At 27.2% G+C, this 13,879-nt stretch overlaps 1 protein-coding gene across 1 annotated transcript; it reads left to right on the top strand.

Annotated features, from left to right (window-relative positions):
- The first annotated feature begins 209 nt into the window (after positions 1–209).
- On the top strand, positions 210–13,645 carry LOC129989275 (DNA replication complex GINS protein SLD5-like). Its single transcript, XM_056097692.1, has 8 exons — positions 210–228; positions 385–485; positions 2,236–2,382; positions 3,529–3,582; positions 4,160–4,254; positions 5,254–5,342; positions 11,104–11,191; positions 12,570–13,645. Exons 2-8 carry the CDS (start codon positions 399–401, stop codon positions 12,667–12,669), a joined length of 660 nt encoding a protein of 219 aa, XP_055953667.1. The 5' UTR covers positions 210–228; positions 385–398; the 3' UTR covers positions 12,670–13,645.
- Positions 13,646–13,879: the final 234 nt, after the last annotated feature.

Genomic DNA, 13,879 nt, shown 5'->3' with positions numbered 1-13,879 from the left:
CACGACATAGGAATGACAAAAATATTTTTATTTTCTAAGTATAGGCATAATTTCTAACAGTTAAAATTGCTAATCTGAATATTAAAGAAATATGAATATTAAAGAATATGAAGAAATATTAAAATTAATTTTTACTTCATTTCAATTGTTTTTTTTTTTAACTCTCAAACCCAGATTCCTTAAGAAGTTCATTTGATTATCAGCGTGATTTCTGTTTCTGTTTACGCGGTAAAAGTTGAAGATATGTTAAATTCTTTAAGTAGCTTTTAATTTTAGATGCTAATTTAAGATAGTGAGCTGCTGTTTTAATTGAATTTAAATACTCGCGATAATTTAATTATTGATTATTTAGCTATAAAAGTTTTAATTCAATACTTATTTTAGTACTGAAGTTGAAAATGGACCCATATGAAGATGATGCGCCTGAGGATAATGAAACTGAAGAAGGCCCTACACTACCTGATATTGTCGAAAAATTAGAAGAAGTAAATTATATAATCTACTATTTATGTATTTGCTCATTAAAGTCATTTGTAATTGTTTTAGTGGAAAAATAATTTAAATTGGACATATCAAAATAATATATCATTTTTTTTTTTTTTTTTGCTTATTGCAAAAAGTTTAGTCACTTAATTACATTAAATTTTACTGTAGTAGACAAGAAAATAAATACAATTACAAATAACTAGGTAAACTACACAAATATTATATATGATATGTAGCAATGGTTATTTAAAAGTTAAAATTTTTATAATGCTTCAAATTCATATATTTTTTTTTATCATTAGAAGAGCCTGACTTCTCATTGCCAATTTTAAACAGTATTAAATAAAAAATTTACAGGGGCTTTTATTCAACCATCATTATCATACTATTAGTTGATGCTGTACAGTAATGAATGTGGCTTGCTATAACTTTAAACTTAGTGACACTGGATCTACAGATGATTATGAAGCCCTCTCTTTATTGTTTGTACCAACTAGTTTTCAAATTATATATTTTTTTTAATAAATCAAACTCAATTTTAATAATTAAAGGAGTTTAATAAACTTTAAGCTTATATACCTACAAAAACATTTTTTAAAAGAAGTATTAAAAATAATTAATGACTTTTTATGTTATTTTATTATATTAAATCTTTTAAAAAAGCCAATTTAGCAAAATAAAAAAATAAAATAAAAGTTCTTTTATAAATATATCTTTATTTATGTTTTAAAAAATTATTTCAAGTGATTTATATTTCTTTGATTAGTCATGCAGGGGAATCGGGTACTGGTGGCCAAGTTGTAACTTTTTTTTAAGACAATAGGTCCTATATGTGTTATTCTTTTTTTTTTTTTTTTAAAGAAAATTCTTATATTTGGTAGTTTGGTGAAATTTTATATCTTGTCAAGATTTTTTTTCCTTCGTGGTGAGAAATGTGACTCTCTATTCTCCTGTTTTATCCTTTGAATTTTTGGAAACAAGTTATTATGGAATTGAAAATCTAACTCTCTTCAAATTTAATAATTTTTGTCTTGAACCCTGAAAAAAACCCCAGCCAGATGAATTTTTTTTTAAATGTCATTTTATTTTTTAAAAAAATAAATAGAATTCTTGGATCTAAATCCATATTAATTATTCTTATATAAGAAGGGAAGGCAATGGTGTCAATTTATTGATCAAGGGGACGAATGAGTTTCTGAAAGCAGATGAAGTAGTGAATATCATTTGTTTCTGTCAACAACTGATCAATTTGAACCACATATTGATAAAAAAAAGTGTACAGATTTGACACAGAAAAGGGCTTATGCAGCAAGACAGTGCTATATCATATTCTACAAAAGACATCAGAGACACTGTTTCTACATTTGGCTGAGAAATCTTACCCATCACATGTACTTCTCTGTTATAGACTACCACTTCTTTAATTGACGCCTTACATTATTTCCCTGTAACACTTCAACAGTTTGAAGATGTTGAAAAAATAGCTTACTGGCTAGATCACCTTCAAATGGAACAATTTTTTTTATGATGGTATCCACAGTTTGAAGGATGAAGGTGCAAAATGTTACTTTAGCAATCAATCATTTGTTATCTTTCTCCCAAAGTCCAATTGTTCTCTTTCAGAATTATTAAAAGGCAGCCTTGATAAACAGTACAAACAAACAGGTTATACAGGGCATATTAAATTTTATACATAAATTTTTATTCATCTAGCTGGTATGAAGTTTCATGTTCTCATTTTTGTTATAGGTATGGGTTAATGAAAAACTTGCTCCAGATTTACTTCAATACGAGTCTGATGTTGTGGAAATTATATTCGATCAAATCCAACATATGGAAACCAATTTGCAAAAAATTGAAAAGAAAGATTTTCGTGTTGTCTTTCATGAAATGGAAGTAAGTTTGCAAGTTGGTACACGTTTATTATTTTTATGACATATTCTGTATGTGTAAACTTTAAAATTAATCACTTAAAAGGCTTTAAATTGTAATGGTTGAAAACTTGAAAAATTTCGAAATTTAAAAATATGAGTGTTTTAAATTGAAAGGTTTCTAGCTCCTCTTTAAATTACTATTTTATGATTTTTTTTAAAGAAATGTTTCTGTTTTTACTTATAGTTCTTACATTATGTAGCTTATAATAGCATATGAAATTCATTATTTGATTTAGAGAAATGTATAAGTTTGTTAAAAAAATGGTTTATTTATTGAAGAATAAAACAAATACTATACGTAGTACTATATAAATATCTTAATTAACTATAAGCACTAAAGTAATATATTAGAGTGCTAATATAGGCAGTACTTGTTTATTTTGGTAATCCTCACAATAATTCACCAAAAAATGCAAACCATTGCCAATCTGGTAATTATTAATGGCATTATTAATTTTAAGTGTAATCTGGAAATTGCCAAATAAACACGGAAATGCAATCATCTTTTTGAAATCTTGGTATCTTATGTACAGTGAAGCTTGACAGTCTTGGTGTAAGCTGAAATTCGGCAAGTAAGCCTATTATTTGGAAGTTGTAATTTTCACAGATAAGATTCAGATTTTCAGATCATAAGAATGAGCAGATGGCCCAACAAATGCTTCTTAAAACAATATATTCTTTAAATCTATTTATCAGGGATATAAACTGTCATAAATAACAATTTTAGCATTTTACAGGAGAGCTAAAGTTCCAAAGGAGCATATATATATATATATATTTGAGAATGCCTTTTCTTCCTCTAACTTAGAGCTATATCATTTTATCTCTAAAAATACAATTAGAATTGTGCAAATATAATAAAAATTAGGATTTTTTTTTATAAGTTACTCTAAGATACAAAAATGTTGAAGATGCATTGAAACAGTTGTCATGATGCAATTCCTATTAATATGCTATACTACTAATGAAACTGCTATGTCATTAATGAAAAGCTGCTAAATTATATTTATGGAATTTTAAAAATTATAAACATCAAAATATTTCTAAGTTTATTTTGTTCAACAGGTATACAAATGCTTATAAAACAATGCTTGTGTATTTTTTTTAGTTAGATCGGATTAAATATGTCCTAAGCAGCTATCTAAGAATTCGTTTGGAAAAAGTAAGTGTTGTTTTGCAATTCAAATAAAATTTCTTATGTTAAAAATTAAATATTAATTTTTTTTCATAAGTTTAATACTTAATTTTAAAATATTGTAACTGCAGTTTTTCAAATTAACTACTTATGGTTATATAGTTCATTAGATTCAAGACTGAAAAATCTTCAGAACTTCCATGTCAAAATGAATGGAAATTAGAACATATTGAAATTTTAATCAATTTTCAAAAGGTTGGATTTTTATTTAATATTGCAGTTTAAAATAAAATGTATATATATATATATATATATATATATATATATATATTTATAAAATCAGACTTGACAATATTTATTACTATGTGCTTTTTATAACAAAGCTCATTTGTTATCTGAAAATGAAATATTTTACCAAAACAAACTGATTTAGATTTTCTGAAAATTTTGCATTCAAAATATTTCTGTTGCTAATTAATTTTTTTGAATGCAACATTTAGGAAAATCACTAATTAACTATTTTAAAAAATTGCAATTATTTTCTTTATAAGCTTAAAAAAAAGTCTAATTTCTTAAAAAAATTAATGATTAAATTTCTTTGTAGATTGAAAAATTTGGTTTTAATTTACTGCACCAGGAAAGTCAAGATGAAACGAACTTGGATTTAATGTCTGAAGAGGAAAGAAACTATGCCCAAGAGTTAGTATTGCAGATATTTCAATATTATTTGTCTATATTAGTTAATTGCCTGCTATATATAAATAGTTTTCATACAAATCTTGTTTATATATTGATGATTTTGAAGAATATGTTTGTTTTTTTTATCATGATTTCCTTCTATCTATTTAAAACTATGAAGAAAATTTTCAGAGTTTAATAAATCTTATTAACTTAGTTGCTAATGAAGCAAATTTGCATATTGAAGCTCTTTAAGACATAGAACTCCAAAATTTCGTAGTAACATATATCAGAGGAAAATGTGTGCACCTCAGAGCTATTTTTTGTAAATTTTAATTTGTCAATAATTTAATGATATTTTGGCATTTTTCTTTGACAATTTCTGAAAATATTATAGCACAAAAATTATTTTTATGCCATATAAAAATATAAAATAATTGCTTTTTGAGTTATTAATGTAATTGTTTGACAATTTTTCTCATAATTTTTATATACATAAAAATATTTGTAAAATTTATTTTACAGTGCTTTCCAATGCACATGAAATGCAAATGATTCTATTTGTTATTATATATATTTTATCTCATGTTTTTCTTCCATTGTTGTTAACCAAGGTATGAAGGTTTGTTCTTTTAGTTTCTTTTGCATTTTGCGTATTTTTAAAACATGGTTAATTATTTTCTGATATGAATTCAAATTTCACTTTAATTTCTGAGTTACATGCATTTATAATTCCCACGTTTGAGAGTCTATATGTGACTAAAATAAACACCATTCTTGACTAAATTTAGTTTTGAAGCTGAATACATCTCCATAGATTGCTTCTTTTTTCTACATTCCTGTATTTTGCCTTGTATATAATTTATTGAATTTCATTATGATGCAATTTTTATCCCTCCCCGCTCTGAAAATAGTATAAGGATAGTTTTATTTTCTGTATAAAACAATGTTTTGAAACATGTAAATAAAAATGTTATTTATATTAATATTTATATTATTTTCCTTTTTTTTTTTCTCCAGATTTACGTCAAATGTTAAAAAATATCTTCACGTTGTTGCTCTGAAAAACATGCCAGTTAATATGCAAAATATAAAGTTTGAAGAGATCTGTGAGTTAAATATTGGATTGATTTCTTCTTTCTTTTCTGTACTAAATTGCTAATAGTTTTTAATTTTATAAGATAGGAATATTTAAACTAAAAGTTTTTATAAGAATTTGTTTAAAACATTCTTTTTATTCATGGTACACTGATATGTTTGACGCATTTTTTCAGTATGCTCATTGAATCATATTTTGATAAAATTACCATCTCACACAACCATTTATTCAGTTTTTTTTTTTTTTTTAATCATTGAATAGCAAAGAGTAAGTAAGCAAAGAAATGTTTTTTTTTGCATGCACCATTAAGTTCTAAACATGGTATTTTGAATTTTATTTCCACGTGGAATATATTGGTACTTTTGATGTTTTATTAAAATATTAGTGGTTTTTGGCAAGGATTTCCAATGTTGACTGTTCATTTCTACCTTTCCCTTTTCATTAAAATGAATTTCATGTAAAAGCATGTAAAATTCTTTTTTCTTTAATTATTTCTAATAAAACCTGTACTAAAATTAACCTGTACTGTATTAAAGAAATCTTAAATGATAAATACTTGTTATATATAATTCAATAAATTATATACAGTCTTTTTCAGTTATCACATTTATATGTCTGTTAATGTACAATTTGATGGACAGTCAGCTCTTTGGCAGGACTGGTTCAAAATTTTATACAAAGATACAATTTAGTTATTAAATCTATTTAACTGTTAATATTTTGTATTTATTGTATTCATTTATTTGTAGGCAAATAGTTAGACACATTTTTTTGTGGATGATTTCCGTCCGAATTTAATGGAAAGATGCAAATTTGATGTATAGACAAAATACCATATTAAATGTAGCTCGTAGCTTTTTTGAGTTATGTTCGGGGATAAACAGATATAATTGCTAAAATTTATTTTCAAACTCGGGAAAATCTAAAACACACATTGTTTTTAACGGTTAGATTTTAAAAAATTTATATTCATGTACACCAGTGGTTCTTAACCTTTTTAAGCCGCTACCCAAATTTGAGAAATATGTTCATGTCGCGACCCAAAAAAAGTCAAAATTTTTTCATTGCTTTATTTTAGATCGTATTTTTAAAAAGTCTTCAATCCTACGATGATGATTTTTTTTAACTTACAAATTTTTTATTTATTTTTTTAATAATAAAGATAAACAAAAGTACTTTTCGATCCAAGGAAAATTTAATTAATAATCAAGTGTTATTAATAATTTTTATTGATCAAATTAAAATATATTTATAACTTTTTGAAAATAATTGACATTTTAACTTATTCCTAAAAAAAAGAAATATCAATGCATATGTTAAGTCTTTTAAATTTTAAATGCAAGTCATACAGTTTTAATGTACTTGAATACATTTTCAAAGATCTTCAAACCTCGGTTGAATGCTTGTCAAGGAGCACCTTATATCTATTTCAGGATTTAACTTGTTCCAGTAATTGTTTTTGATTACACACAGAGCCGAAAAACCAGCCTCACACATATATGTTGTTGCAAAGGGCAATAATACTTTTAGGGTTTCTTTAACAATTATTGGCTTTTCGGTTTTTAATTTTAACCAGAAAGCACTTTGTATTTCTATTAATTGTTCTTGAAATTGATTAATATTAACAAATTCCTCATGCAAATCACTTACATCAAAATTAAATGCATTCAAATATTTGGAGCGCTTCTCTTGTACGCCCTCGCCAGCTTTGTTCCATTTAGTTCTCACCGTTATTATCATCACACGTACTTTTTTTGCTCTCGCTTTTTTAATCAGCTGATATTTTTTGATCTTGTTAATCACATTCATTTTGGATTGTTGATATTTATTCAAGTCGTCATTTCTAAAATGTCTGAAATTTGGTGTATTACTAACTTTTTTGGTTTGACTCAGCGCGACCCAAGAAATATGCTTCGCGACCCAATTTTGGGTCGCGACCCATAGGTTAAGAACCGCTGATGTACACAAAGAAATTAAAATGGATCAGAAACTTGGAATAAGAAATTATTAACATGTGAACATTAATCTTTCTTTCTTTGATTGCTCGCATTATTGTGAAGTAACAAGTGATAATATTTCAAAATTGAAAGATAAAGTATTTTTTACAATACTTTGTGTTCTTTATATACAATAAAGTAAAAAGTATTGATATGGTTATGTGTCAACCACTCATCTTTTTTCTGTGAGATTTTGAGAAAGGGTGATAGTTATAGCCTGTATGTTGTCAATTTTTTTATACATAATATCCACATAGAATATAGAATCTCATTTGGTCTAGTGTTTTATTTAATCGAAAAATCACCAGTGAGAAGGATGAATTGCTTAAAATTTTTACATTGGTATTTCCCAAAAAATTTTGCAGAACTAGATGTCTACAAAATGATGCTGTTGCAAAGATCTGACCTTATCAATCAAACTGGCAGTTTATCTGTTTTTGATCAAAATTACTAATCAGAAATATTTTTCTTTTTTGGGAAAACAGCTAAAAAATTTCCTACATAAATAGTGAATTCCATTTCAATTGTATTACTTACCAGAAGTATGCATTAGTGAAAAAAATTTGCTAAAATAACCCATTCCTGCTGTAATAAGAAGAAAGACAGCTTTTCTGTTGTTATGAATTACCGTTGATTATAAGAAAAAAAGAATAGAACTGCATTTTAATAGAGTTTAACATTTTTTTTTTTTGAATATGCATGGAATGTAGTTCATTTTGAGGAGTTTAAATTGTCCAGAAATCAACCTGATAATTTTTAAAAATCAAAAATACTTAATTGATAAAAAATCTTATCAAAATTATTAGAAGTACGCTTTTATTACTGGTAATATTATCCCATATATACATAAAGACCATAGTTGAAAAATATCTCGTTAATAAAAGTATGGAAATTTAAAGCCTTAAAGAAGAAAGATGTGTTGTAAAAAATTTGATTTTAGATGAATTTAAAAAAAATTGTGTCTGTGTAGAGAGTTTTTACAGTAAAAAAAAAATTAGATTATATGTAAAAAATCATTTCTGTCAAAAACATAAGCAAGCAAAGATTACAATTTCAAAATGGAATAAATAAGAAAAGGAAGTGCATTGCAGGCATTGGTGTAGCAACTAAGAGGGGGAGCAAAAGCTTTTGATATTTAGGGTGCCATCAGAACAATACACAAATCCTCATTTTTGAATAATAAGTGTTCTGTATTTCAAGTCTTCCATAACACTGGAGAAAGACACAGCTTTACCATGTGGTTTATTCTGATTTATTTCGTTTTTGTAGGACAACACATTAGTATGCTTATATTATTTTTCGAAATGGTCATATTTATTATTTATTTTGCACAAATGAAGGGGTTAAAAAATAATGCCATGCTCAGGCTTCATATATTTTTATTGAATCTCTGATGGCAGCTGGGAGACGAAATTAAATCGTGCTGTGAGCACCTGTTATCCTTATTACAGGTGAACTAATAATTTAAAATCAAAATAGTTGAAAATTGAATATCAGTTCCTGTATTACAAAAGTTTGTGAACAAATTGATTGATTAGGCAGAGAAGAAAAGAATTTTTCAGTGCATTTCAAAATCAAATAGTTTTAGGGATTGACGCTTTAACAGAAGAATTGGATATGTAAATTTTAATTGTTAGAATAGCATATTTTTCTAGTTCTTTTGTTTAAATATAAGATATTTAAAACAAAAATTGTATTTATACTGACAGAAAAAAAAATCCTAACACCAAGAAAAAAGTATTGTAAAGTAATGAAATTTGGACAATACATTTGTCTAGTTAACATGTTTAATTGATTAAATTTTCAAGATCACAGGTTAATTTAAGCTTAAGAAAATGCATTTCAAATGGGAAAGGCTGTTACTTTAATAGCCGGTTTAACCTCCAGAATTTTGAATACATACCTGCAAACATGCATTCATAGTGTCATACAGGTGCCGAATGTCACTCTGTGGTATGGAGTTCCATGCTTGTTGTACTTGTTCTGTCAATACTGGGAGGGTCAGTGCTGGCTGTGGATGGTGCTGATGTTGTTGTCTAATGATATTCCATACGTGCTCAATTGGAGACAGGTGTGATGATCTTGCAGGCCAAGGTAACATGTCAACACTCTGTAGAGCACGTTGCATTACAACAGCGTTATGAGAGCAATCGTTACCCTGTTGGAAAATCCCCTCTTGAATGCTATTCACAAATGGCAGCACTACAGGTTGAATTACCAGACTTTTATACAAATTTGCAATTAGTGTGTTTGGGATAATCACGAGAGTGCTCCTGCTGTCATAGGAAATTGCTCTCCAAACCATGACTCCAGGTGTAAGTCCAATATGTCTAGGCTACAGACAGTTTGGTTGTGGATGTTTCCCTGGCCACCTTCTGACCAACACACGACCATCACTGGCACCAAGGCAGAACCTGCTTTCATCAGAAAACACAACAGATTTCCATTCTATCCGCCAATGAGCTCTGGCTTGACACCACTGGCTTCGCAAACGGCAATGGCTTGGAGTCAGTGGAATGCAGTTCAGAGCTGTCCTTGAAGTAATCAATTTCTAACAGTTCGTTGTGTCACTGTGGTACCAACTGCGGCTTGAATTTCTGCCGCAGACACAGTAAAATGCGCCACAGCCGTACGCCGAATTTTGTGGTCTTCCCTCTCGGTAGTGCCACATAGCCACCCGAAACCTGGTCTTCTTGAGGTAGTCTCATCACTTGACCATTGCTCTCGACAATCATGCACCTTCTCGTAGCCCTATTAAATGACCTTGTTCAAGCTCGATGAGCTGTTGATAATGGCTTCTTCGTCTTCTGAAGGACGTTCTTGGCTAACTTCAATTCTATACGTCAAATTTCAATGATAAATAATGCTCACGGACTTTACAGCACACATTTAAAGCAAACACAATTTGCATGTTCCGAGTGGCGCTACTAGCACCACACTTATGCACAAAGCGCGAAATGTGAATTGATGTCAACTTTCAGATGTATAAATGCGCCTACCAAATTTTGTTCATCTAACACAAGTCTTTCTTGCTGTTGGGGTTTTTTTTCCCGTCAGTGTATCTTGCAATTGTTCCTTCGTTTTGAAAGTATTGATTAGAAGTAAAGTTTAAAATTCATATTAAATTAGTATTTTTTTAAAAATAATTTTGTTTCAGCTAAAGTATGAATGATGAACAACCAAGCAGTAATTTGAGAATTTAGCATCTAGTAGCAGTCATGCAATGGCTAACAATAAGGATGCTTGTGTAGTGATCATGAAACCCAATTTGAACTTTAACTAAACAAAGGAAGTTCATTTAAAGCTTTTCATGTAAGCATCTAGAAGTATTAAGTAAATAAATAAATAACTTGATAACTCTTTTAAAAGTTAATAGTGAAAACAATTGATTTAAATTAATCATTTGCATTTCTGTGTCTAAAATATGAAGTTTTATGGTTCTTCATCATTGAAGTTCTATGAATCCCCCCCCCCCTGTAAAAGTAAGAATCCAGAATATATCTGTTGCTCAGCCATTAACAATTTCACATATTTTTTATAAAGTTTTCCTCCTTTTATATATCTTTTTTTTTTTTTTTTGTCTATCTAAAGCATGAGTGCAAAGACTTAACAAAGAAATGTCTGAAAAAATTGTTCCAATCAATATTAAATAATATAATTTTATTTATTAATTTTCTAAAGAATTCAGTGACATCTGAATTACCAAAGATGATAAATTTATTTTGTATCTTAAAATAGTTTATATTTTAATGAATTTTTTCCCTTCTTTTTTAGGTTCTAAAGCGCAAATGGATAGATCTGTATTTATTAAAGTTAAAACAGATTGCCCAGGTGTTGTCATAGAAGATTTTAGTGATTATGGGTAAGATGTCTAATTCAATTATATTAATTTTCTTTTCATTAAAACATTTATTACTTGATGCATCAAATACATTTTTAAGTATAGCCCCTTTGGGACAAACAATGTGTATGTGTATTTGCAATGGATTCTACTTTGAGCCGAATGCCACATCCTTGCGTCTCTGTAGAAATGCACAAGATGCCCTATTGATGCATGGAAGCCTTGGGTTTTTGGAATGAAATGATTTCTATTAGATGGTGTTATTAATCCATGTTTTTATTTTCAAAAGATTGATCCCATACATTAGTAATTCTCCTTCTAAGGCCAAATTGGGGCTGAGCAAGTGTCTATGAATCTTTAGATTTTCACAAATATATACAGAAACACACATTTACTAATCTAAAGAGGCACACTTGTTCATTTTGAAGTGGCTATTATAATTTATACTCTAATTTGGGATAAGTTATTATTCTAGAGAATAATTTGATATATTGTATAAATCATGAAATATTACCTTAGTACATTCTCACGTTAAATGATTTTACTTTCTATCATTATATTTTTTATGAACTTCCTTTGACTCAGCATGTTCATAAAAAAATTACATATTATTTATTGGATTAGTTGAAGTTTAATAATTTCGCATCTAAAATTTAAGTTCGGTGAGGTGAAAATTAAATTTTAGATGAAAGGACTTAAAGTTAAAAAGCATAGTACAATAAGTATAATGTGGTAGCATTTTTAAAATAATACAAATTAATTGTGAATCAATATTTTAAAAAAAAATATATTGTTGAGAAAGGCTTTAAGCTTATGTTATGTATAAAAGATTTAATTGGAATTTTTTTGCAGCCAATAATCCCTGCCAACTAGGTGGTCATAAAAAGTGGCTAATATTAAATATGTATGTTTCTGATTAGTTTTATCATGTCATCAAATAGTAATTTGATAAGTTTTATAACAAATTAAACTTAATGTATTAGCATTTGATAATTAAAATTGTTCATATCTTATTGATCATGTGTCATCAGTGTGATTGAAGATATTTTGCTTTATATTTTTAACTTCTCTAGTTAAAACATATTATTAACTTCTATATTGTTTCTACAATATATATATATTTTCCTTTATATTAAAGAAGATTGTTTCTTTATGCGAAATTGATTTGGATATTTTGTATTCTTAAGAAGAATTTTACTTTTAAGTTTTTGAGACAGATCAGTTTCTTTATTGGGATGGAGAGAAAAAGAAATTTATATTGCTGTCTACGTGCAATCTTGGTTTACATAAAAATGATGTAAAAATAATTTCCCATAGATGTAATTAATAAAAAATTTTTGATGTGATATATATTTTGGTTAAGTATTATTTTCATGCCATTTAATATTTTTATTTACAGTGAAGAAGAAATTGTTGATTTGGCTGCACAATCTCAACACATCTTAAGATATAGGCCAGTTGCATCTCTATTAAAAAGTGGCGCTTTAAAATTGATATGAAAGAAAATATTTATTTTTCATGTAACATGGGAAAGTAATTTATTTATTGGTATTTTAGTTCTCAGACTTTTGAATTGCTGCTCATATTTATGAAATTTTACCACAAATACTACAATAAGTAGTTTTGCCATGTAAAAATCAGTAAATGAGACAAAGTACTGTTATGAAAAATTATGATGCTGATTTTTGACTGATAAATTTTATGTTAGAATAAATAATTTAAAAATAATCAGTGTTTGTATTTCATTTAAGATATCTGGTTAAAATATTATTATTTTTAGACTTATTTAAAAATTTTAATTCTTTAGTTGCATAAAAGATTTTTTTAAATATGTCTTTATACTGCTGTAAACGTTTTATGACACCCTGGAATTTTGGAAGAATTTGCAAATGCTCAACATTGAGTGTTGCTACAATTTTGAAATAACTGAAGAGTTGCTTATTGATTTATAAATTGAAATTCTTTCAATCTTTTACTATTTTCTCCATTATTTGAAGCTTTCTGTAATTAAGTTAAAAGAATTTTTTATTTGTATTAATCTATAAAGATTAAGTATTGTATAAACTTTTTTGCATACATTGCATAAGTTTTGTATAATTTCATTGTTACTATATTTCCCACTTGTTTGAGTCCATCTTTGAATATGTTTAATCAGTTTTGTGTTTGTAAATAATAAAAAATATTTTAGTGTAAATGTATTATCAGGTCTATTTTTGCTATGATACATAGTGTAGCTTGTGGTTCCAAGTGGCCATTCTACATTTCTTGTTGGTCTAAATATTTGTTTTACTTTTTTTGAAACACTTTATTTAATTTGAAAAAAAAATTATTTATATTAAGATATATCATAAATCTCTTATGATATTTAATTCAAAGATAAACTTGTTTTAAAAAATATCGTGAATAAATTAGAATGTCCTTCAATGGACATTTATTACTACCTGATATGTTTGGTTGGTTGAGTACTGACTTTATAATTTTTTTTCGTGTTATATTAGTTATTCATTTAGTTTTAATTTACCATCCAAAATTATTTTATGGTATGTCGCAGTGTTTATTGACTTACATTTTTATATGAAAAATCTTCAGTAATTTAATAATTTTTCTAAGAAAGCCATAGTTATGTCTTATTCCATAAACCTTGTTTATTTTCTATAAGCAGTTTCTGAAAGCTATTAATTAATGTTAATAATATTAACAATGTATTCA

The sequence above is a fragment of the Argiope bruennichi genome, chromosome 2 (assembly GCF_947563725.1).
Source record: "Argiope bruennichi chromosome 2, qqArgBrue1.1, whole genome shotgun sequence".
NCBI lineage: Eukaryota > Metazoa > Arthropoda > Arachnida > Araneae > Araneidae > Argiope > Argiope bruennichi.
The sequence above is the reverse complement of the archived record's forward strand: the minus strand, read 5'-3'. Positions and strand labels throughout refer to the sequence as shown.

Bases quoted from the DNA above. Each gene is read 5' to 3' on its own strand.
- LOC129989275 (XM_056097692.1), top strand. From the start codon at position 399: ATGGACCCATATGAAGATGATGCGCCTGAGGATAATGAAACTGAAGAA. The intron at 3,583-4,159 runs GTAAGTGTTGTT...ATTTCTTTGTAG, and splicing joins TAAGAATTCGTTTGGAAAAA to ATTGAAAAATTTGGTTTTAA. The intron at 11,192-12,569 runs GTAAGATGTCTA...TTTTATTTACAG, and splicing joins GAAGATTTTAGTGATTATGG to TGAAGAAGAAATTGTTGATT.